Source organism: Canis lupus, chromosome 31 (assembly GCF_048164855.1).
Source record: "Canis lupus baileyi chromosome 31, mCanLup2.hap1, whole genome shotgun sequence".
NCBI classification, from domain to species: Eukaryota; Metazoa; Chordata; class Mammalia; order Carnivora; family Canidae; genus Canis; species Canis lupus.
Genome location: NC_132868.1, coordinates 13,232,330 through 13,256,653, shown reverse-complemented (window position 1 = coordinate 13,256,653; position 24,324 = coordinate 13,232,330). Strand labels below are relative to the sequence as shown.

At 46.4% G+C, this 24,324-nt stretch overlaps 1 protein-coding gene and 1 long non-coding RNA gene across 5 annotated transcripts in view; one reads left to right on the top strand and one right to left on the bottom strand.

Moving 5' to 3' along the window:
* Positions 1-281: 281 nt before the first annotated feature.
* CEP72 (centrosomal protein 72) overlaps positions 282-24,324 on the top strand; it is a 52,828-nt gene continuing 28,785 nt past the window's right edge. For 2 of the 4 annotated variants that reach the window (XM_072807422.1, XM_072807420.1), the window contains exons 1-7: positions 282-418; positions 5,726-5,853; positions 6,816-7,008; positions 10,197-10,305; positions 18,204-18,382; positions 19,654-19,836; positions 22,028-22,329. In XM_072807422.1, the coding sequence (XP_072663523.1) occupies positions 298-418; positions 5,726-5,853; positions 6,816-7,008; positions 10,197-10,305; positions 18,204-18,382; positions 19,654-19,836; positions 22,028-22,329 (1,215 nt within the window). In that variant the 5' untranslated portion in view covers positions 282-297. Of the gene's footprint in view, positions 419-1,121; positions 1,260-5,725; positions 5,854-6,815; positions 7,009-10,196; positions 10,306-18,203; positions 18,383-19,653; positions 19,837-22,027; positions 22,330-24,324 lie in introns of those variants that run through there. The other 2 variants (XM_072807423.1, XM_072807424.1) reach the window with 2 other exon arrangements.
* LOC140621989 (uncharacterized) lies at positions 19,658-23,386 on the bottom strand. The gene is made up of 3 exons (XR_012021731.1): positions 23,016-23,386; positions 20,745-21,023; positions 19,658-20,667 (listed from the first exon to the last, which is right to left on the bottom strand). It is a non-coding gene; the product is annotated as an uncharacterized lncRNA (long non-coding RNA).

The following is a 24,324-nucleotide window of genomic DNA, read 5'->3' as shown; positions in this document are numbered from 1 at the left end:
AACCCTGATGATCTCAAGTGCTTCTCACGATGCTCCGTAAAGATCCTAGAGGGATGGTCAGCGGAGGAGCCACGGGCTGGGACCCCAGACGTCACTGCCCACGTGCGGGGCCCCCAGGTGGCGCAGGGACCCCACGGGCTGGCGGGCTTTCCCCGGGAGGGCCCCGCGCCCCCTGAGGGCAGGGCTGCCTGCGAGCCTGGTAGGCCCGCGGGCGACGGCTCGCCCCGCCCCCGCCCCCGCCCCCGCCCGGCCCCGCCCACTCCCGACCCGGCCCCGCCCCTCGCGGATCCCCCGCGGATGCGCATGCGCGGGCGCAGGTGCGTGCCGTTTGAAAGTATGGCGCCTGCGGGCCCGTGGCTGGTTCTGTGTGAGGAGAAGATCCGGGAGAAGAGCGGCCTGGCGCCTCACCACGACCTGGGTGCGCGGCGGGGGCGGCGGCCGGCTGAGGGAGCGAGCTTCCCCCCCCCCCGGCGTCCGCCGACGGGGTCGGGCCAGAGGCGCGGCGTCCTGACGCGCTCTTCTTAACCGTCGAAGGAGCCGTGAGGGCCCTAGTGGTGGGGGAGGGCGCGGGGGGAGGGAGGCCCTGTGGTGGGGAGGGCGCGGGGGGAGGGACCCTGTGGTGGGGGAGGGAGGCCCTGTGGTGGGGAGGGTGCGGGGGGAGGGGCCCTGTGGTGGAGGAGGGAGGCCCTGTGGTGGGGAGGGTGCGGGCGGAGGGGCCCTGTGGTGGGGGAGGGAGGCCCTGTGGTGGGGAGAGCGCGGGGGGAGGGAGGCCCTGTGGTGGGGGAGGGCGCGGGGGGAGGGGCCCTGTGGTGGGGAGGGCGCGGGGGGAGGGGCCCTGTGGTGGGGGAGGGCGCGGGGGGAGGGGCCCTGTGGTGGGGAGGGCGCGGGGGGAGGGGCCCTGTGGTGGGGGAGGGCGCGGGGGGAGGGGCCCTGTGGTGGGGGAGGGAGGCCCTGTGGTGGGGAGGGTGCGGGGGGAGGGGCCCTGTGGTGGGGGAGGGAGGCCCTGTGGTGGGGAGGGCGCGGGGGGAGGGACCCTGTCGTGGGGGAGGGAGGCCCTGTTGTGGGGAGGGTGCGGGGGGAGGGGCCCTGTGGTGGAGGAGGGAGGCCCTGTGGTGGGGAGGGCGCGGGGGTGGGGCAGGGGGAGAGGAGCCGACTCCTCTGAGACTCCTCTGAGCGGTTCGGGGCAGCCCTACTGGGTCCCTGGACCCAGAGGTCGTAACCTGAGCAGAAACGAAGAAGAGCACTGACGACCCTTATGGGTTTGTTTTATTTTTTATTTTTTTACCCCTAAATAAGGCGGTTTGGGTTGGCTTTTAGAACAGCCTTGAACCAGCAGCCTTCGTTCGTTCGTGGAAGAGCTGGCCCTGCGGTTCCTCTCCGCAGGAGCATCCTCTGTCACGGAGGATGCTGGTCGGCAGTTTTCTTTCTGTCCTGTTTTTCTCTGGTTTTGGCAGCAGGGTAAAGCTGAGTGCTTCCTCTTCGGTGTTCTAGGACAGGTCGGGTGGAATTGATGCTCATTCTTCCTTGATGGAGTTTTCCCGTGGAAACTCTGTGGCCTTGGAACGTTCTGTGTTTGAGGCTTTTAAATTACAAATTTAATTTATCTGTTATACAACTCTTCTTACCAGTTTCTTCTTGGGTGAGGGAATTATGGCTGGGATCTGTAAAATTGATTTTTCTCATAGAAGTTGTTGAATTTATTCGTATAGAGTTGTTTGTCATGCTCCTGTGTTAGCCTGTTAAGGTCTTGGGTTCCGTCCTGAAACCCTAAACCCTTCTTCCATACTGCATGTTAGTCATTTCTGTCTTTTTTAGAGTTGGTAGGAGTTTGTGAACTGTGTGTATTAATCTTTTCATTGAGTCACTTTTCAGTGTGTTGAGGTTTTCTCCGTTGTATTCATAGATTCAAATTTCATTGATTCTGTTCTTTATTATTTTCTTCTTCTCACTTCACATTTATTTTTTATTCTTTTGTAGATTTTTTAAGGGGGGTAGGGGGAAGAGGAGGAGAGAGAGAGAGAGGCGGTGTGGGGGGCTTGTAGAGAGAGAATCGTAGCAGGCACCAGGACTAGCACAGAGCCTGAGTAGGGGCTCAATCCCACAACCCTGAGATCATGACCTGAGCCAAAGCCAAGAGTTGGGACGTTCAACCAACTGAGCCACCCAGGTGCCCTGCCCCTTCTTTTGTAGATTCTTGAGGTGAGAGTTTAGATTATTGATTTGAGGCCTTTTAATTTTCTAGTATAAATATTTAGTGCTGTAAATTTTTCTCTAAGCACAGCTCTAGCTGCATTCACAAATTTTGTTATATTTTCATTTTCAATATATATTTTTTAAAAAACTATTTATTCATGGGAGACACAGAGCAGCAGAGACACAGGCAGAGGGAAAAGCAGGCTCCCTGTGGGGAGCCGGATGTGGGACTCAGGCCCAGGACCTCAGGATCACTCCCCTAGCCAATGGCGGATGCTCAACTAGTGAGCCACCCAGGTGCCCCAGTTCAGTGTATTTTTAGACTTTTTAGACTTACTCTTTGACCTGTGGATTATCTGGGAGTGTTTTCTCATTGTGTGTTTGGAGATTTTCTTTTTTTCATTCTGTTACTGATTCTAGTGTGATTCCATTATGGTCACAGTACATATGCTGTATGATTTTAATTCTTTTAAATTTGTTGAGGTTTGTTTTTGCTCCAAGATCTGGTCTGAATTGGTGAAATGTTCCAAGTGCACTTGAATAGAATGTACTCTGTTGTTGGGTGGAGTATTATGTAAGTGTAAGTTACATCCTATTGGCTGATGATGATCATTTCTTTATCCTTGTTGATTTTCTGCCGAGCAATTGTGTTAATTACTGGGAGGGGAGTGTTGAAACCCCTAATCCTAATCATGGATTCATCTGTTTCTCTTTTCACCTCATATGTTTGAAGCTGTGCATTAGTATTTAGGATTTGGAGTGACCCTTGTAACTACGCAGTGTACCTGTTTGTCCTTGAGACATCTACTAGTGTAGCCATGCCAGCTTCCTTTGGATTCGTTTTACGGGGCACATCTTTCCCCATTATTTGTAATTTAATCTTTAAACTTAACCTACATCATTACATTTGAAATAAGGTTCTTGTAGATTAGTGTGTAGTTAGTTCATTTTTATTTACTCTGCCAACCTCTGTTTTTTAGAGCGTATTTAGACCGTTTACATTAAATGCAATTGTTAATATGTGAGGGCTGAAGCATGCCACTTTATTATTTTCTTCTTTTGTTTCCCTTTTCCTGCCTTTCTATGGTTTGAGGATTTTTTTTAGTGTTTCATTTGAGTTATCTATTATATTTTTGAGCATATCTCTTTGTATAGTGTTTTTAGCGGTTGCTTTATAAATTGCAGTGGATTTGTATAATTTAATACACTCTACTTGTATGGCCATTTTACCCCTTCATGCAAAATGTCAAAACCTTACACCCATTGTTTTCTTTGGTTTTCTTCTCCTTTATAATTTAGTTGTCTTAAATATTTTCTCTGTATTCCTTGAGAACCACATTAATCTTTTTTTTTTCTTTTATGGTCGTCCACAATTTTAAATTAGAAGGAAACATTTTTAGCTAGATGTTTACCTGTTTCATTATTTTTTTCATTTCTGATGCTCCAGGTTTTCTTCTGTTATCCTTCCTTTATGTTTGAAGTTTTCTGTAGCAATTGCCTTAGGGCAGGTGTACTGGTGACATATTGTCTTGTTTCTTCATCTGAAAATATCTTTGTTTCACCTCAGTACCTAAGACTCTTTCTTTCAGCACTTGACACTCCAGAAATGTGGTGCTCCTTCCTTCAGGCCACCTCCGTTCTGAAGGGTAATCCCCTCCCTGCCCTGGGAGTTGTTTTATCTCTGTGGGTCACACCGTTTCTCTCTGGTTGCTTTCGAGATTCTTTCACTGTTTTTAGTTTTTAGAAGTTTATTTCTGATGTATCTGGGGGTGGCTTTTTTTTTTTTTTTTTTGTCTTTATTCTGTTTGGGGTTTTCTCAACTTCTTGAATATGTAGCTTTATGTCTTTTGCCAAATTTGATAAGCTTTCAGCCATTATTTCTTTAATTGCTAGAATTTTTTCTTAGTTGTAATGTCTTTTCTTTCTCTTCTTGGAACTCTAATTGGAACTGCATTGGAACTTTGACAGAAATGTTAGATCTTTTTCCATGGACACTTGAGGCTCTGCTCTTTATTTTTGTCTGTTTTCTCTCTGCTGGAAAAATAGTACAATTTTGATCAATATCTTTGCATTTACTTTGAATTTTTTTCTTCTGTCATCTCCATTCTGTTACGGAGCTGCTTCTGTAGGGTATTTTTTATTTAGTTATTGTATTTTACATTTCTAAAATTTCTTTTTGTTTCTTTATGTCTTCTGTTTTTTGACCAAGGTCCCGTTTTATCATTTGTTTTAGGAGTGTTGATAATTGTTCATTGAACTACTGCTTTAAAACTCTTGTTAAATAATTCTGACTTCTGTCATCTCCATGTTGGTGTCTGTTGATTGTTTTTTCTCATTCAAATTGAGATTTTTTTTTCCAGCTTTTGGTCATTTTTTTATTATGTCATGGACATTTTGGGTATTAGGAGGCTGTTCCTGATTTAAATCTCATTACACAGTATTGGCACTGAGTGGGCACTGCCTTGTTTCTGAGGTGGTGACAGGCTCCTGTTGCTCACATAGCCTCCATAGATGCTTGTGGGCCACCTCCTGGCAGCCCAGCTGGAGTTGTAGTCAGGGTCCCTTCGCATAGTCCCATCGCTGGCCACTGTGCGTGGCAGGTGTATGGAGCTAGTGTGGGGCTGGTGTCAGGAGCATGTGCTGCAAGCCCCCCATCCTGGTCCTTCTACCCTGGACCACAGGCTTACCCTTACATGTTAGAGTCCATTGATGGTTCTGGGTTGCTAGCTTCTTTGGCACTTGGATTGGGATGTATAGAAGACCAAACAGACAGCCCTGAGACCAATGCAGGGCCCTCACTGCGTGACATTTCTTGAGGTCCCTAGATGTGGACCCGTTCCACACACTTCAGAGTTGTCTGGTGCTTGGTTTATACATTGTTGTCCAGGGAGTTAGTCATAATATGTGAGTAGGAATAGGGTGAAATGGGTTTATTCTGTCTTTTCTGGAAATGGAGGCCCACAGACCAGTTTTAAATTAAATTGAGATGTGTTTTAAAACATTGGTGTGCCCAGACCCAAACTGTCTTTTTGATTACAGAAACTTAACTTTGTAGCAACATTGACTTCATGGTCATTTACTGAGTGTGCCATGCAGAGGCATGTGGTGCATAGAGCATGCACTGTGCCCTCGCCTGTGACTGGCATGAAGCAGTCAGGTTAGCTAACCAGTGGGTTTCAGATTGTGATCTCTAAGTGAAGGCTGCATGGGCAATGGAGTTGAACAGCCAGCTGTCAAAGTACGAGCCCACTTATATTGGTGGTGGGAGAGGGTTTGAGGGGAGAAGCAGAGGGGATGGGCAGCAGGGCAAGGGCTCAGAGACATTTTGAAGGTAAACAAGCTAAAACCTTAGCAATTCGTCTTTACCGGTATTCAAACTTTGAACGAGTTACATTATTTTCATGATTTTTTCAGATTCTGAGGTTGCTATAGCTCACTTTTATTACAGTAATTTATTTCCACTAAAAAGTAAGGTTAAAAAAAAATAAAAAATAAAAAGTAAGGTTAAAGTCTCATCATTTTCTGTTCTTAGCTGAACTTCGGTCATTATCTATTCCTGGAACTTACCAAGAAAAGATTACTCACCTAGGAAATTCCTTGATGCATTTAACGGGTCTAAAATCATTAGACCTCTCACGCAACTCCTTGGTGAGCCTAGAGGTAAGTTTTAGGTTTGTTTCCTAAAAGAATATTAATTGCTATCAGCAGTGGAAAGTACATTTATGGTAAAAAAAAAAAAAAAATGCAGTCTGTTTTATACCTGTGCTTACGTGTAGGCCGTATGGTTAACCACAGTTATAGGCGTTGGGTTTTTCTCATGCATCTCATTACGTCTTTAAATGACTTTAACAACCAGAAGTCCTATCTCTGATGAAAATAGTTGTATCTTTAAAGGAACTGAAATAAGGCCTGAAGGACTAGTGTGTGTGTCAGTCATTACCATCCCTGTCTCAGCTGTGCTTTTCTTCATCCACATTCTGCACTTCACATCTGTTCATAGTCTGACTCTTGGTGGCCTCAGACCCTTGTGTGGCGGTGCCATGAGTGAGAGGCTTCCTGCAGTGTTGCTGATGTGGGTGCTTGGTCCTCGTAAGCAAGGAAGAAATCACCCAGGTGATGGCAAGTGGGAAAGTTGTGCAAACTTTCTGCTCATGACTTCCTGCCCCCTTCACAGAGTGTGCCCCTGACACGGGGTGGGGGCCCTGCTCAGAGTCACCTGTGAGTCTCAGCCCAGTTTCCCCCTGTGCTGGGTCATCTCTCAGTCTGTGCAGCTGGTTTCTCATCTGTATGGTGGGAACAGTAATAGCTCTTACTCTGTGGTGTGAGGTTGTGTGTCACACCTGGATTGTGTGCAGACTGAATGAAATAGTGAGAACTCAGTAGATACAGGCCATCCTCAGTGCCATTAGGACTGTTGTGAACGTGACATGTCATGCCGAATGGCCATTTCCAGTGTGAGACACGGAGCCTCCTACCTAGAACACTTCTGTCTTTGTGCTCTTCCTGGTAGTGGCATATGGCCATTGCAGGTGCATTTGTTAAGTTGGTGTTGATTCATATTGATGGTCCGTTTCAATGTTTGTAGAAGTGTGAACTGATTCTGCATTTTGTCCTGTTGACAGGGCATTCAGTACCTGACTGCGTTGGAAAGTCTCAATCTCTACTACAACAGTATCTCCTCATTAGCAGAAGTGCTTTGGCTCCACTCCTTGACGGAACTCACAGATGTGGACTTCCGGCTGAACCCCGTCGTAAAGAATGAATCTGATTACCGCCTTTTTGTTGTGTACATGCTCCCGAAGCTCCGGCAGCTAGGTAGGTGACATGGCTATGCTCACATCTTTGCTCACAGGAGCACTAATAGGTGTTCTCTATGCTAGAAGTTGATTTTCTACTCCTCTGGTTGAGTCCCTGTGTCCCAGGTTGAGTCTTGTTGGAATGGTGCCTGGCAGGAGGGCAGGGAGCTCTGGCCACACAGACCTGCTGAGGAAGGCCATGAGCACAGGTAGGGGCCAGGCTGCACGATCATTTCTGGCCCTCCACTTTCTAGCTGATTGGCTTGGATATATTCTCTGAACGTCTGGTGCCCTTTCCTTGCCTGGCTCCCTGGGCTTCATCTCAGGCTCACTAGGCAGTTGGATTCTACCTGGTTTCACATCCACCTGGAAGGTTAGATACAGGAAGAGAAGTGTATGTGCCATACCCTCTCCCAGAGGATAGGTATAGGAGAGTATGAGGTTCTTTTGGCAGGTGTAGACACCTACTGGCTTAGTAACCCATGTCCCTGAAGAAACAGATCTTTGTGTCAGGCTCACAGGCCAAGTTTCTGGAGTGCCCACCAGCCATGCCCAGTTGGGAGGGTCTGCTTGGGGAAAACCATAGTGGCACCTTCCCACCCACCTCCCCGGCTACCAAGAGTTGTTTTATCCATGAGCATGTGGCTGGTGGCCCTGCCAGTGCCTACCCTGTGTCACACGTCCAGTGCTAGAGCATGGAGGAGAGGGCCTGGAGCCTCATGCCCACAGTCCCATGTGAAGAGGGTGTAAGTGCTGAGTAGTGGCGGTGTGAGCATGTCTGCTGGAAGGGCAGTGTTCTGTGTTCTCAGTGATCAGTGTGTCCTCAGTCCTGAGGGCCAGTTCACTGCTTGGTGAGGTTGGGGGGCATTCAGGTTCACTGCTTGGTGAGGTTGGGGGGCATCTTCTGGGTGCTGACCTAATGAAACCAAAGTAAAACCCAAATCACAGCAGCACTTGTCAGGGAAGATACTCCACTGTTCTTGTGTGTGGTAGGTACTGAACTGTGGGCATACTGTGGCTCCTGTCCTGGCAGTGTCCATCCAGTGTCCTGGAGACTCCATGTTTTACATCTCTTGGCTGTGAGTAGATAGATTCTCTCATGAACACCTTGCTGCACGAGTCTGTGCTGGCTTCTCTCCCAGGGCCTCTCCCCCACTCTGCACTGGTGAACTGTAGGCTCTAGGGAGCCTGGCCACTCTGCTAGGCCACACCTGCCTGGGCCTGGGCATAGGGATGGGCTGTGGGTATCAGTGACCAACTTCCCTATTGGCACACTGGTTATTTTCAAGCCTACTTAGAATTTCAGTGTTTAGTTTTAATTTTTAGGCATTTAGGAGGAGTAAAGGCTGATGTTCTTAACTTCTTTGACTGTTTAAGTTATGAATAGTTGAATCTGGTTCTTTTTCAGAAGCATTATTAGTCCATATTATGGGAAAATCTTGCCATTTCCAATCCTAAATCATTATTTTACCTTTGTTTTAAAAGTTTTAGATTCAGAATCTTACAGTGTTTGTGTGGAGAAGGGACATAAGAAGGATACCTTTAGGTGTGCAAAAGGAACACAATTGAAGGTCAGAGTCCTGTGGGAGTCCCAGAACCCTTAGAAGGCTCACTCTACCCAACAGGGTACCCAGTGCTCCTTTTGGAAGCATATACACTAACAGGGTCCCCAGTAAGATCAGAGCCATCACGGGTTCCAGGTGAGAAGTTGAGAGCCCCTGGAGGAGTGTGGACAGAAGAACAGCGAGGGGAGCATATGGGGACTCAGTGCTGGGGGCTGTGGGGTCTGGGAGAGGAGAGTATTGCAAAGTCAGAAGGGGGTATAGATTTGGGGAGAAATGCGTTTGCATTGGTTTTAACTGTGTTGAGTCTGAGTGTATAGTGGGACAGTCCAGAGAAGTGTACTTAGAGTAGGGGATTTGGAACTCACTCAGAAGTGAAGCAAAGGCTAAGTGAGTAGAGCTGTGTGTTAGCCATCAGGCAAGTGTCCAAGCCATGAGAGATGGCATCTCTCAGGCAGTTGTGTCTTGAGGAGGGGAGCTCCTGGGGTGTCCCACGTGCAGCAGGGCATAGCCCCCAGAGGCACTTGTGTATGATTTGCACAACTCCTTTGTTTTCCACTTTGACAGTGGTTATTGATTTGTTATTCATTTGCTTTTTGTAATGGTATACTTTTTGGAGTGTGCCATAGATTAAATGCTCTTTGGGAAGCAGGTTTGGAATTTAACCATTGTAATATTAATTCTGTGGTGGGATGTGTTAATGGTCCAAAGCATTGACTTTCTTTTTTTTTTTTCTTTAAGATTTTATTTATTTGAGAGACAGAAAGCGAGCACAAGTAGGGCAGGGGGGCGGCATGGATCAGAGGCAGAGGGAAGAGCAGACTCTCCACTCAGCGAGGATCCCGTTGTGGGGCTTGATCCCAGGACCCCAGGATCATGACCTGAGGTGATGGCAGACACTTCACCGACTGAGCCGTCCAGGTGTCCCCAAAGCATTGACTTTTCATGTTGGGAACCATCTTAAACCTCAGATATTCTAAGGGAAGACCGAGGAGTAAGAACTAAGTAGAGGCCTTCTGGGGCACACATGTGGGAACAGTTGAAACGTTGGAACTGAGGATGTAAACCCTAGGCCCAAACATGTGGCCACGACATCCTCTCTTTAACATGTTCGGGACTCTTATCTACAGAGACAACTCACATGTGCTCAGTGTGGTTCAAGAACCTCATTGGGTACCCAGAATGTGTATTAAAAGAAGGTGAACGTGCTGCCAAGGAAGTGCCTGTTTGTGAATTGCATGTGGATTTCTTTTCCTATGGGCTGCAGGCTGCCTCCAAAGTGTAGTGTCTGAGGAGTAGCTTTATGTGAGTAGGCCAGCCCTCTCGGAATCAGTCCTCGGCATCTCTGGGAAACCAAGTGTAGCCACACAGCCCAGCATTCCTTCACTGGGTCGACCCAGTGCCTATGGGGATACTTCTGGCAGGGCCGGCCGGCCCCAGGGGATGGAAGGTCTGTGAGCAAGTGGTGGCAGTCCCAACCAGGTGCAGTGTGCTGCAGGGTGTGCGATAGAAGCATCCTTATTCCCAAGGGGAAGGTCAGGTGCTTCAAGGGTTCTGGGAGGGACTCTTGTGGGGCTTGGGTCATTGGAGCCTGTCACCTGCTTCATGGTGGTGGCTGCTGATTTCTCTGGCATTTTATCCCTAGATGACCGTCCTGTGAGAGACAGTGAGCGGAAAGCATCCCGGCTACAGTTTGCATCAGAGGAGTCACTCAACTCGAAGCAGAGCTTCCCAGCCGTTTTCACAGCCGGAAGGTATGAACAGAAGTGGTTATTTGAACATTGAGAGGAGCTGTTCAGACTCTCCTGTTAGTAGACTGTTTACCTAAAAGATATAGACTTATGTGTGCTGATTGCCACTTCAAGGGGAGCTGTCCAAAAGAGGAAAGGGAACACTCAGATGCCAGTGGGGCTCAAGGAGATGGTGGGACAGTGTCTCTCGCCCTCTCTTGTCCGTGTTTTCCATAGTTCTTTTTTAATATTGAAAAGTTTATTAAAGTAATACATGTAAAATCAAATAGTGTGAGAGGCGTGTGATGAGAAATGACAGCCCCTTACCGCTGCCTCAGCCCCATCCTCAGAGACAATCATTGGTTGCTTCTGCAGTTGTTTCTGCTTGCAGGTTTTGTTTGAGTTACTCGCTCATCTCCAAACATGCAAACACATCACCTTTTATGGGTGTGAGCACCTTAAGCAGTCACTGACCCCTGCCACAGGCCCTTCCTCTCTGACCCCAGCGGTACAGTCCATGGAATATGATCCTTTTTGTGTTCTCTGCTCAGTGTCTTGTGGCTGTGCTGGCTCTGCCAGATGTAGTTGAGCTGTGGGAGTGGGATCTTTTGTCTGCCTATGCAGCCCGTGCCCCCTCCCAGCTCCTGTCAGCTCCATTGTTAGGTTTAACTGTACACTGTGAAGGTTAATAGTATTTAAATGTGTTCTGAAATCATAAAGTGTCTTTGTGGTTTGCAGGTTGATTTTTAAGGCAGTATTTATATTGCTTGTAATGTGCTACGATTATATGCGCTTATACACCATTTTGTTTGTCTGGAGCTTTTAATGGTTTTCTTCTTGCATTAAGTGCTTTAGCTCATCCTTAAATTCCTCTGATGGTGTGGTTGACCAATTCTTTTTTGAAAAGGACTGGAGAGTGAATGATTTTGGTTTTGTGGACCACATGATCTCGTTCTCAACATTTGAATTCTACCTTTGTAGCATGAAAGCAGCCATAGGTAATACTTGAACAAATGACTGTGTTCCAATTAAACTTTATTACAGAAATAGGTAGTGGGCAGGATTGGACCTGTGGCTATACATTGCCAGTTTCTGTTCCAATGTCTCAGGATCAATTTTAAATCCTTGGGGTCTCCTGTTCCTCAGATCCCCTTTAGCCCCCACTCTCCTTATGTCCCCATTCCAAACTAGGTTAATTACTGTGTAGACAGCTATTCCTGTTACCCTGTGTGATGGTCTGGATGTTCGTGGCCCCTTAAATTCATATATTGAAATTCTAACCCTCCTAGGTGATGGTGTTAGGAGGTGGGCGTCTGGGAGGTGATTAAGTCATAAAGGTGGAGCCTCATGAATGGGCTTGGTGGCTCCTAGAGAGACAAACCCTACAAAGTTTCCTAGCCTCTTTGATTATGAGTCAGGTAGTATCAGACCTCTGACTGTTGTTCAGTATTTTGGTGGCTGTTCTGAGTCTTTTGCCTCCCTATATAAATTATCAGTTTGTCAATATCCATGAAATAACCTTGCTGGGATTTTGACAGGGATTGCAATAATTCTTACGGATCAAGTTGGGAAGAACTGACACCTTGACAATATTGAGTCTTCGTCTCTGTGAGCATAGAATATCTGTCCGTTTATTTATTTCTTCTTTGATTCATGTGTCAGAGGTTTGTAGTTCTCAAACAGATCTTGTACGTGTTTTGTTAAATGATACATAAGCTGTTATTTTTTGGGTGCTAATGTAAATAATAACTACCCTATTTCATTTGAAATGCCATTTGTTCATTACTGGTATGTTGGAAGAGGTTGACTTCTGCATATTAACCCTGTGTATTAGTTTTCCTATTGATGTGACAAAGTTCCACAGACTGGGTGACTTAAAGTAACAGAAATTTGCTGTCTCACAGTTGTTAAGGGTAGAAGTCTGAAATCCGGGTGTTGGAGGAATTGATTCTGTGTGAGAGAATCTACTTCATGACTCTCCTGGTAGTCTGCTGGAAATCTTTGGTGTTCCTTGGCTTGCAGATACATCTCTCCAGTCCTCTGTTTTCACATGGCTGTCTTTTTTCTCCTCCTGTCTTTTCACAGAATCTCTCCTTTTGCATGTTTGCTTCTGTATCCCAGTTTCCCCAAAAGATACCAGTCAGGTTGGGTTAGGGGCCCAGCCTAACCTCCTATTAACTTGATTACCTCTGTAAAGACCCCATTTCCAAATAAGGTCACATTCTGAGGTACAGGGTTTTGAGACTTCATATCTTGGTTGTGGAGGACACAATGCGACTCATAACTCTTTGTATTTGATAGCCTTGCTATCATTGCTTATTAGTTCCAGGAGATTTTTTTTTCCTTGTTTTTGGTTGATTCTTGGGGGTTTTCTACATAGGCAATCATGTATCTGTGACAAAGTCAGTTTTATTTCTTCCTTCCCAATCTGTATACCTTTTATTTCCTTTTCTTGTCTTACTGCATTAGCTGGGACTTCTGGTATGATGTTTAAAAGAAGGAATGAGAGGGGCCACCCTTCACCTGGGTGGCTCAGATGGTTAAGTGTCTGCCTTTGGCTCAGGTCATGATCTCTGGGTCCTGGGATCGAGCCCCGTGTTGGGCTCCCTGCTCAGCACAGAGCCTGCTTCTCCCTCTGCCTGACTGTCTGCCTGCTTGTGCTCTCACTCTCTTGTTCTCTGTCAAATAAATAAAATCTTTTTAAAAAGGGGGGGAGGCCATCCTTGCCTTGTCCTGGTCTTAGCAAGGAAGCAGCTAGTTTCTCACCACTGAGTGTCATGTCATGTTAGCTGCAGGTTTTCTTAGATGTTCTTTATCCAGTTGAGGAGTTCCCCTCTATTCCTAGTTTGCTGATCACTGTTATCATGAATGGATGTTGGATTTTGTTAAATGTTTTTTCTGTATCCGTTGATATGAGCATATGAGTTTTCTTCTTTATAATCCGTTGATGTGATGATTACATTGATTTCAAAATGTTGAACCAGGGAAGCTTCAGTGGCCCAGCAGTTTAGTGCCACCTTCAGCCTGGGGTAGTGATCCTGGAGACCCGGGATCGAGTCCCTGCATGGAGTCTGCTTCTCCCTCTGCCTGTGTCTCTGCCTCTCTCTCTGTGTGTCTGTCATGAGTCTTAAAAAAAAAAAAAAAAAAAAAAAAAGTTGAACCAGCCTTACATTCCTTGAATAAATACCACTTGGTTGTGGCATATAATTCTTTTGTACATGGTTGGTTACAATATACTAATACTTTGTTGAGGATTTTTGCATCTGTATTCATGAAAGCTATTGGCCTGTAGTTTTCTACATGTTAAAATAAGGATGGCCAAGTTGAAGGACTTAGGAAGTATTCTCTCTGTTTCTATCTTCTGGAGAGGTTATAGAGAATTCATTTAATTTAATTTTTTTAATTTTTTTCTTTCAGGGACGCCTGGGTGGCTCAGTGGTTGAGCGTCTGCCTTGGCTCAGGACATGATCCTAGTTTGGGGGCGTCTGCCTTTGGCTCAGGACATGATCCTAGTTTGGGGATCAAGTCCCACATCAGGCTCCCTGTGGAGCCTGCTTCTCCACTGCCTGTGTCTCTGCCTCTCTCTTTCTCCGTGTCTCTCATGAATAAATAAAGTCTTAAAAAAAAAAAAAGAACTTTTAAAAGACTAAGTTTAAAAAAAAAAATTTTTTTTTCTTTCAGTGTTTGTTGGAATTTACCGATGAACCCATCTAGACCTTGTGTTTTAAAGGGTTATTAATTATTGATTCAATGTCTTTGATATATACACATCTATTCAGATTATCCATTTCTCCTTTTGTGAATTTTGATAGAATGTGTGTTTCCAGAAACTGGTCCGTTTCATTAGATTATCAGATTTGTAGGCATAGAGTTGTTCACGGTATTTCTTCATTATCCTTTTAATGTTCATGGTATCTGTCATCACAATCCCCCTTTCACTTCTGATATTAGTAATTTGTATCTTTTTTTTTTTTCTTATAACCTGGCATACAGATTTTTCAATTTTATTTGTAAAGAACGAGCTTCTGGTTTTGTTGATTTTTCTTTGTAGATTTCCTGTTTTCAATTTCATTGATTGCTGCTCTAATCTTTATTATTTCTTTTCTTCTGCTTACTTTGGATTTGATTTGCTCTGTTTTTCTAATTTCCTAAGGTGGAAGCTTGGATTATTGATTGTAGATTTTATTATTTTCCTTACATATGCATTCAGTGCTATGAATTATATTCCAAGTAGTGTTTTCACTGCATCCTACAAATCTTGATATATTTGTTTTAATTTAATTCAAGATATTTTTAAATTTCTCTAGAAATTTCTTGACTCATGCCATATGTTGTTATCTAGCCATTTGCTTTTTAATTTCCCAAATATATGGGATTTTCTAGTTCTTTTTCTGTTACTGATTACTAGTTTAATTCCATTGTGGTCTCAGAGCAGATATTCTATGAATTCTTCTAAGTTTGTCAAGATGTGTTTTATGGCTCCCAGTGTGACTTATCTAGCTGAATGTTCCATGTAAGCTTGAGAAAAATGTGTAGTCTATTGTTAGATGAAGTGGCCGGTGGATGTTGGTATGTCTAGTTGATTGGTGGTGCTCTTGAATTCAACTGTGTCCTTTACTGATTTTCTGCCGGCCAGGTCTGCCCATTTCTGGTATAGAGGTGCTGAAGTCTCCAGTCTCCAGTGGACTCGTCCGTTTCTCCTTGTAGTTCTGTTAGTTTTTGCCACGTATATTTTGGTGCTCTGTTGTTAGGTGCATACAGGTTAAGGATGTTAATGTCTTCTTGGAGAATTGATCTTCTCTTTTTGTAATGCCCCTCTTATTCCTGATAATTTTCCTTTCTTTGAAGTCTATTCCATTTGAAATTAATGTAGTTATTTTCTGCTTTCTTTTGAATACTGTCAGCATGATATACTTGTTTTTAACCATTTACTTTTTATCCGTATATGTCTTTATATTTGAAATGGGTTTCTTGGGCAGCCCGGGTGGCTCAGTGGTTTAGCGCCACCTTCAGCCTAGGGCTGGATCCTGGAGACCCGGAATTGAGTCCCACGTCGGGCTCCCTGAATGGAGCCTGCTTCTCCCTCTGCCTGTGTCTCTGCCTCTGTGTCTCTCATGAATATAATAAATAAAATCTTAAATAATAAATAAATAAATAAATAAATAAATAAATAAATGGGTTTCTTGTAGGCAACGTGTAGTTGGTTCTTGAATCTCTTAATTGGAATGTTTAGACTATTGATGTTTAAAGTGGTATTGATAGAGTTGGATTTATATCTATCTACTATGTTCATTCTTGTTTTCTTTGTTCCTTTTCTTGTCTTCTCTGTTTCTTCCTTTTGTGGTTGTAAATGAGTGTATTATACCATTCCATTTTCTCTCCTTGGTTAGCACATCAGATATACTTACATTTTTACTTTTTTTAGTGGTTGCCCTAGAGTATGAAGGAGACCTTCACAACTACTACATGCCCACTTTCAAATACTATTGCAGTACTTCACAAGTAGTGGTAATACCTCCTACTAACAAAACGTTCCAAATTCTACTCTCTTGTCCCTTGTATTACAGATGCTGTCATTCGTTTCACGATGCATAAGCTATAATCATGCATCTAATATGTGGGCACCCATAATCAAATATATTGTTGTTGTTATCTGTTAGATCAATTAAGAATAAGATAAAATAAAAATTTTTATTTTATTCCGGCTCTAATGCTCTTCCTTTCCATATAGGTTTGAATTTCTGACCTGTATCATTCTTCCCTCTAAAGACTTAACATTTCTTTTTTTTTTTAAATTTTTATTTATTTATGATAGTCACAGAGAGAGAGGCAGAGACACAGGCAGAGGGAGAAGCAGGCTCCATGCACCTGGAGCCCGATGTGGGATTCGATCCTGGGTCTCCAGGATTGTGCCCTTGGCCAAAGGCAGGCGCCAAACCGCTGCGCCACCCAGGGATCCCAGACTTAACATTTCTTATAAGGCATGTCTGTTGGCAACATATTCCAATTTCTGTTATTCTGAGAAATCCTTTATTTCTCCTTTACTTTTAAAGGATAATCTTGCAGGATACCAAATTCTAGGGTGGTAGTTTTTTCTTTCAGTAATCTAAATACTTCACTCTTGTGTTGCTTACATGGTTTCTGAGGGGGAGTCAGATGTAATTCTTGTATTTATTCCTCTACACAGAAAATGTTTTTTTCCCTTTGGCTTATTTTAGCATTTTTTTTCTTTTCCTTTGATTTTCTACAGTTTGAAAATGATATTCCTTGATGTAAATTTTGGGTGTTTATTTTGCCAGTATTCTCTGAGCTTCCTGGATCTGTGGTTTGGTGTCAGACATTAATTTGAGGAAATTTTCAGACTTTAAATATTTTTTATGTTCCTTTTTCTCTTTTCTTTCTGATGTTCTTCTTAAGCATGTGTTACATCTTATGGTTGTCCCTCAATTCTTGGGTATTTTACTGTGGGGTTTTTCAGTCTTTTTCTTTCTTTGTTTTTCAGCTTTGGAGGATTGTATTGAGCTATCCTCAGGCTCAGAGATTGTGCCCTTGGCTGTGTCCAGGCTACTGATGAGCCCATCAGAGACTTTCTTCATTTCCCTTACAGTATTTGATCCCTAGCATTTCTTTTTGATTTTTTCTTAGAATTTCCAATTGTCTGCTTAAATTTCCCATGTGTTCTTGTATGTTGTCTGCTTTTTCTATTAGACCTCTTAGCATTATTACTTAGAGTTGTTTTAAATCCTAGTCTAATAATGCCAGCATTACTGCCATATCTGAGCTCTAATGCTTCCTCTTCTTTTTCAAGATTGTTTGGCCATTTGGAGTCCCTTGAGATTCCAGATGCATTTTAAGATGTGTTTTTCTGTCTCTGCAAAAGATGTCATTCAGATTTTAATAGGTATTGTACTGATTCTTGTAGGTTGCTTTGGGGCGTATTGACATTTTAACAATGTTAAGTCTTCCAGTCCATGAAGATGGGATGTGTTTCTATTTATTCATGTCTTCTTTAATTTCTTCCAACAATATTTTGTGGTTTACTTGTCCTTGACAATCTCAAGGCTGAACTATCACGGAGTTTAGAGCTCAGAGTGCCTAATAGATGACAGGGTGCAGCCTCATGATCTAGAGGTGACATGGAGACCCACAAGATAGAAATGTGTCATGTGTCAGGTTTCTGTGGGCAGACCTAGAAAGAGAACCCAAGTCCCTTCCCTCTGCAGTGGGCAAGAAAACTCTTAGGAGTAGAAAATAGTGTTGATTTCTGAAAGTATAATCAGATATCGTAAAACCAACATTCATAGTATATGATTGAATGTTATCTTGAAGAGATTTTGTAAGCTGCCTGTGTTGGAAGTGAACTCCCTTTGTGTGTGTTCGCATTCATTTGGAGGGTCACCATTGGTAGGGATGTTGTATTATAGAACACTTTATATTCAGTCAGTGTGGAGAGATTTCACTTAATATAAAGATAGAAATTTGGAACACCAAATTTAAAGGAACACCATAGCCTTTAAGTTTCTTGATCACGTGTGTCTTAAAGGAACACCATATCCTTTAAGTTTCTTGATCACATGTGTCAAGTTGCAGATATGCTAGGAAGAGAACACACTAGGGGATATCAGAATAGGAGCTTTCTGGAACTTTCATTCTTGAGCAGACCCTACTGGGGTTCCATACCATGTTCAGATGGCATGGCGACATTACAGGGCCTTCTTTTCATCAGTGCTTGTCCTGGGGAAGTCCTGCATTGACTTCTTTAGTAGAGGCACCCAGAGCTATTTTCTGCTGTGCACCAGCTCCTCCTCCCTGGAGACCTTGTGGCCGTGCTGGCAGGGCACTTGTCTTCCTTTACAGGGTCCATGTGCACTGGTGCGGGATGCAGGCTTGAGCGACAGCACTGAGTTTGCTTTTCCTTGCAGACTGTGTCACTCTAGGGCCATGTGTGCTGACCCCTCGGCCAAGAAATGCTTGGTCATGGATGCAGATGACGAGGCAGTCCTGAATCTCATCGCTGAGTGTGAGTGGGACTTGAGCAACCCTCCTGGGAGCACAGGTTCCAGCCTGAGGGAGCAAGAGACTGACCTCCATAGTTCCCAAGGTAGGCTTCTATTCCACCACAAGGGCCCAGGGGGCCCAGCTTGTGCTGGGGGGCTGGTGATCTCTGGCTCCCCAGCACAAAGCTGTGCTTCCAGAAAACTCACCTTTATGTACAGAATCCTTGTGAAGTCTCTGAACTTGTAACTACCGGTAGTTTGGATTAGAGAATTGTGATACCTGTCAGTATATTAAGTATATTGTTCTGCGTGGTTGTTCAAACTGTCCTTTCTCAGATTGACTACAGCTGTACTGACAGGGGGACCTAAAAGGGCAGAGTAGATGAGGACATAAAGTATCCTGTGGCTGGTAACACTAGTGTCCATCCCCTCCCCACCCACCCCCCCCTGGGGTTATCCACTTAGCTTAGGAGACGCTGAACGCTCAACCTGCTGGGTTCAGAACTTTAGACTGGACGCAGATGTTACTGAGTGTTGGCAGCACGTGGCTTTCTTCATGGTATTTGCTCAGGGCCTCTTCCCCACCAGGACTTGTATATATGCTACTACTCCATTTCTTCTGTTTTGAGTTTCTAAGAAATTTTCCTGAAGACAGCCATAGGTTGAGGCACAAATTTGGGCTGAAATCCCAGGATTCAGTGGCTGGCATGAGGACCTCTGCACTCTGGGTGTCCCCGCCAGCTTGGTCTTGGTTCCCTCAGGTCTGGCTCCTCTGAGGGCATGGTTCCTCAAGGTTCTGACACACACTTCCCTGAAGACTGTGATGGGACACGGCTGTTTGGGTCTGTTCCCCTCCTGTTCCCCTCTCCTTGGTATTGGTCATAAGAGTGCCTGCTCTTTGGTTGTCTTCACATGAGCCCTTTCTCAGATGGAAGTGCTGCAGACGCTCCCAATCTGTGGCTTGCTTTGTTTGCCAACAGTGCTTCTCAGAGCAGAGGCTGTCGATGAAATCCAGGTGGTCAGTTCTGCTCTTCATATGGTTTGTGCTTTTGGGTGTCCTTTTGTCGACAAGAAATCTTTGTCTGCCTTGTGCTCATGAAGAGACTGTCTTCTCTTCCGGTGACTGGCATGTGTGTGAGTTCAGTTGCCTTGAGTCTCTCTCTCTATTCCGGGTGGTGTTTTTGTTTCTTGTTGTGTCTTGGTGCCAGCACCATGCTGCCCTTTTTCCTCAGCTGGGTGGTCCACCTATGAATCCACCTGCTCAGTCACCATTTTCTTATTTCATTGTGTCCTTGATAGCTGCCATACATGATCGGAAGGTTAAGAGGGAATTTCTGATGAAATAAAACTTGTAAAATGTTTTCTGATACGATAGACTCTGGACATCTGTTGAGTCCCCACTCAATGCAGCACCAGTGTGGGGACTCCATAAAGAAGGGCCACGAGAGGAAGAAAGGCAGCTCTCGAGGGTGTGGTCCAGAGAAGAGGCTCCAGCACCAGTACTGTGGGGAGCTCCCGCCACAGTGTGGGCCGCATGCACACTTTACCCCACACCCAGGTAAGCCGGCTCACGTGGCCTTGGCCAGTTCCCTGGCAGGTCGGTGTTGTCACTGTGCCTGCTGTCAGCCCCCTACACTGTCTTAGGAAGGAGTCTCCTACACTGAAATGTCTAGTAGATCCATATCGTAGAGTCCTCGTCTGTAAGTTCCGCGGTGCTTTTCTCTACACACACAGCTACATACAGGTTATGACAGTAACTACATTTTAAAATTTAATGACAAGAAGTAAATCTGTTAAATGGGAGTGTCATATGCGTGCCTCTGGCAAAAGTGTCAGAAAACCTCCCAGTGTGAATTCACCTGGCCTGTCCCTGAAGCAAGTTCAGGTGAGGTCACGGGGGCCTGGGGAAGTGGCCAGGTTGTGCTGGTGACCCCACTCAGGTTGCCTGTGGCCACTGCGGAGTGGGGTGGAGGGGACAGCTGTGACTGTCCCCGTATCCTGAGGCCCAGCAGTGGTGCCATGTCTGTGAGTGGCACAGGGTTCCTACTCATTCACAGAGCAACGAAGTTTCATATCTGCCTTATCCAGATGCCCCCAGAGTTGGCATTTACCGCATTTGCTCTGGTGTGCCCCTCCTCTCCCCACCATGTATGTGTGTGCATTTTTGTGTGGGCATACGCATGTATATGTATGTCTGCACGGGTGTGCGTTCATATGTATGCACATGTGTGCGCACATACTGTCATTGGTCTTTTCTGGAACTTTCAGGTCGTGGGGGAGGTCTGTCCCAGTGGGTACAGCAGACCCGTCCCTGGAAGAGGCAGTGGTCGGGTGGACTTGGAACAGGAGCAGGAGGTCCTGTCTCTTCTAAACATTTCAGCATAGTTTCCTGAAAGCAAGGACACTTTCTTGAATAAGGAGCATTTAACTCTCCAGAAAGGGACATGAACTTTGCCACAAACCTACCTGCCACTTAACCCACGGACCCTGTTCCTGTTTTGCCAGGCATTCCATTGACATTGTCCAGGAATTGATCCAGGTGCACGCAGCATATCTAATTGTTGCTTCTCCTCAGACACCTGTGACCCAGCACAGTTTTTCAGTCTTTCTATCTTCTGCATCCAGAAGGGGGTGTTAAGGCTTTCAGACTTTACTTTTACCCTCACCGTGGCTTGCTGCTCTGCTTCATGGTGGCCAGACTCAGATGTGCATTTTGGGAGAGTGGGCTCAAGCAGTGGCCATGGGCTGGAGGGGGAGAAGGAAGAACACAGGTCACAGGGCGAGGTAAGGCAGCATGTGGGCAGTGTCTGTCCCTGGGGCAGGGCTGGGATGGCACGGAGTGACTGCTGTGTGTTTGCTTTTAGAGGACAGGTCGTGGGGGAGGTCTGTCCCAGTGGGTACAGCAGACCCGTCCCTGGAAGAGGCAGTGGTCGGGTGGACTTGGTGAAGTTCAGCAGTGAACATGGGGCTGGGGGAGCAAGGGACGTCCAGGTGACTTCTGACCCAGCAGGTGGAGGACTACAGTCTACTCAAGGCACGAGCGCTTGAGACACGGGTTTGCTGGGGGGGAAGTCCTGGGTTTGGCTGCGGATGGCAGATCTGAGGAACTGTGGAGACATTGAAGCCATGCTGGGATGCAGCAGCAAGAGCCGGGAAGAGCGGCCTGGACTGGAGGGGTGGTCTGGCGAGGAGGGTGTGGACCTGGGGCCCAGGCAGAGCCCAGAGCTGTGCTGCCTCAAGACCACAGCAGGGAGGGATACAGTGCACAGGGGCCTGAGGTACGCAGGGGCAAATTGGTTAAAACCCTTTGTAATTTCCAAAATCTAGTTGTTTTTTTAAGATTCTTTTTTTTTTTTTTTAATTCATTCATGAGAGACACAGAGAGAGAGAGAGTCAGGCAGGGGGAGAAGCAAGCTCCATGTAGGGAGCCCCACGTGGGACTCGATCCGGGGACTCCAGGATCACACCCTGGGCTGAAGGCGGTGCTAAACTGCTGAGCCACCTGGGCTGCCCCCTAATTCTAGGTTTTTACTCCCTTCTCTTTGTTGTACGTGTCTTTGTCAAGAACACGGTAATTGGTTAATTGATTTTTTTAAAGCTCTTAGCTCAGTTTTATCACTTTTGGGTGGATTTTCTACATGTGTATGCACACGCACACACACAGGCATGCACACCTTTTTAAACTATTGTAGTGATGACTGTGCCAGGGAAGTTGGTCTGCTGAGGGCTGTATCCCACCCTCCTTACAGATTCCGCAGACATTGAGGACCCAGCCGTGTCTCAGAAGTCAAGTTTGTCCACACAAAAGGTGGTAAATCCATTGCCTGTTCCTGAAAAGTACAGGAAGCGAAGAATGCCTGGTGGGAGATTCCAGGCACCCGCTAACCAGGAGTTTCTGAGCCACCTGGAGAAGCCTGCCATGCCCTCGAGCCCTGAGGAGACTCTGAGCAGGCACAGTGCCTCCGAGGGCAGGAGTGAAAGGACCTTTTCTCACTCAGAGGTCTCAGAGCCAGAAGAGGAGAGGCCCCACAGCAGGAGTGGCAGCGGAGAGGTGAGCAGGACAGGATGGTGAGGCAGGGGGCTGCTGAGCCCTGCTGTGCCCTGCTCCCATGCTGTGCTCACCAGACTCCCTGGAGAAGCTTCCATACCTGCTTCTCCCCGGCATTTGCTATGTCTTGGTCTGTTGGAAGGGTATTACTGGGCTCCACACCACTTCACGCCACGCTCAATGCTTTGAAGGAGAGAGGGTAGACACAGGCCGGGGCAGTTGTGCTGTGCTTGTCTCAGCAGTGAGGTCCATCATCTTGACCAGAGAACCATGGCGGGGGGGGGGGTCCTACTGTGAGGGTGTCCTGGACAGGCATCCTGTGGTTTAACACAGGATTCATCCTGGGTAGGAACTGGGAGTCCTCCCACCCTCTGAGTGACCCAGAGCCACATATGGGTAATGACTCTGTTGCCTTTGTCACTGGCTTGGTTGGAGATGAAGGCACAGAGTTGTGGGAATTCGGGCTGACCTCAGGCAGGCATAGGCAGGGCACACTGTGGCAAGAAGTCTGCCCTATGGCTGGTTTGGCAGACACACCCAGTGCTGGCAGGGGAGTGGGAGAGGGGAGTGAGAGGAGCATGGGGGAGGGGGAATGAGGCCTGACCTCCCATGTGGTTGGTTAGTGGAGTGATTTGACTTCCTGTGGTCAGTCCTGAGTTGTAAACAGGGAGAAAAATTAGGGAACTTACCACTTAACTGGTCAAGTTCTGGCCTTTGGACCAATCATTACAGGGGTCATGGTTTGGCCTCCTGGCTGGTTGCTGTAGGTGATTGGCTGGCTTCCGGGCGTGGTTGCTGTAGGTTGTGCATCAGAGGGCTGCCCTTATAGAGGGTATGGTCATTGTATGGTTAGGCTCTCATGGTCTGGATTGAGGGAAGGAAGACGAATGAGGAATATGCTTGAGATAGGAACGTGCCCAGCCTTTCCCTGTGCCCTAGAGGCCTGGCTTCACTCACCAAAGATGGACCTCTCCAGGTGCAGAGCCTTGCCTGGAGAACTCCTACAGTCACTGTAGGGCTGTGACTACAGGAGGAGTTGCAGCCTTGGCTTGGGGCTGCAGCCTCATGGTGATCATCCTCTCGCAGAGGGCACTACCCTATGTTCCTCAGGTGGGAGACAGAAGGTTGAGTGAGCGCACTGAGGACCCTGGCTCTGTCATTTGTGCCTAAGGACAAATGTGCAGATACAGTTTCTGATGGAGGTGTTGGTGCCAGATGTTCACCTAGATGCTCTCAGCCTTAGCTTGTTAGAGCAAGCAGCCAGGCCTTAGTGTTTTCATGCCACCCTACCCCCAGTGTGACCTTGGGCAAAGCAGTGCTCACTTGCTGGGCTTGCTCCTGATAGGCAGTGGTGGCAGTGGTGGCAGGAGGTGAGGAGCTGTCCCCCCTGAAGTGGCTTTACCTGCCTCCCCTCATTTCAGAGTCTCTGGGTCTTCAGAAGTTCATTGTAGAAAAGCCTTCTGGATATTAGCTAACTGGAGAGCACTAGGCGGGGCTCTCTCTAGCCTTCTGCTTGGAGCTGCTGCCTGGGCACCTGGGACTAGCCTGTGTCCCAGGTCTGGTCATTGGCCTGGAGATGGATGTGAGCTTCTACTCCCCTCCACCCCCAAATTCCAGGATACTTGGAAAGTGGTCAGGAGAGCAGAGGCCATCCTCTCTTCCTTGATAATTTTTAAAGATTGGTAAAGTAATTTCTAAAAGCAGGGAGGAGAGAGACTTTGATGTACATGCTGATATAGCACTGTTGTGGCCAGGCACTGGGTAGAGCCTTGATAGTTTCTCCTGGCAGCCCTTTTTGCCACATCATCCTGGCCTGACCACCCATGTGGTCCAGTGTGTGACTTGATTACATTCAGGGCTTTTCTGGTGCCAGTGGTCTGATGAGCATTTAGGTGGAGACTAGCTTTAAGGGTCTCCTCCAGGAGTCCCTGTGGACTGGTTCAGGAGGGCCCAGAACAGGCCATTGTGGGACTGGAGTTCCCACAGCCTTAGGGCTTA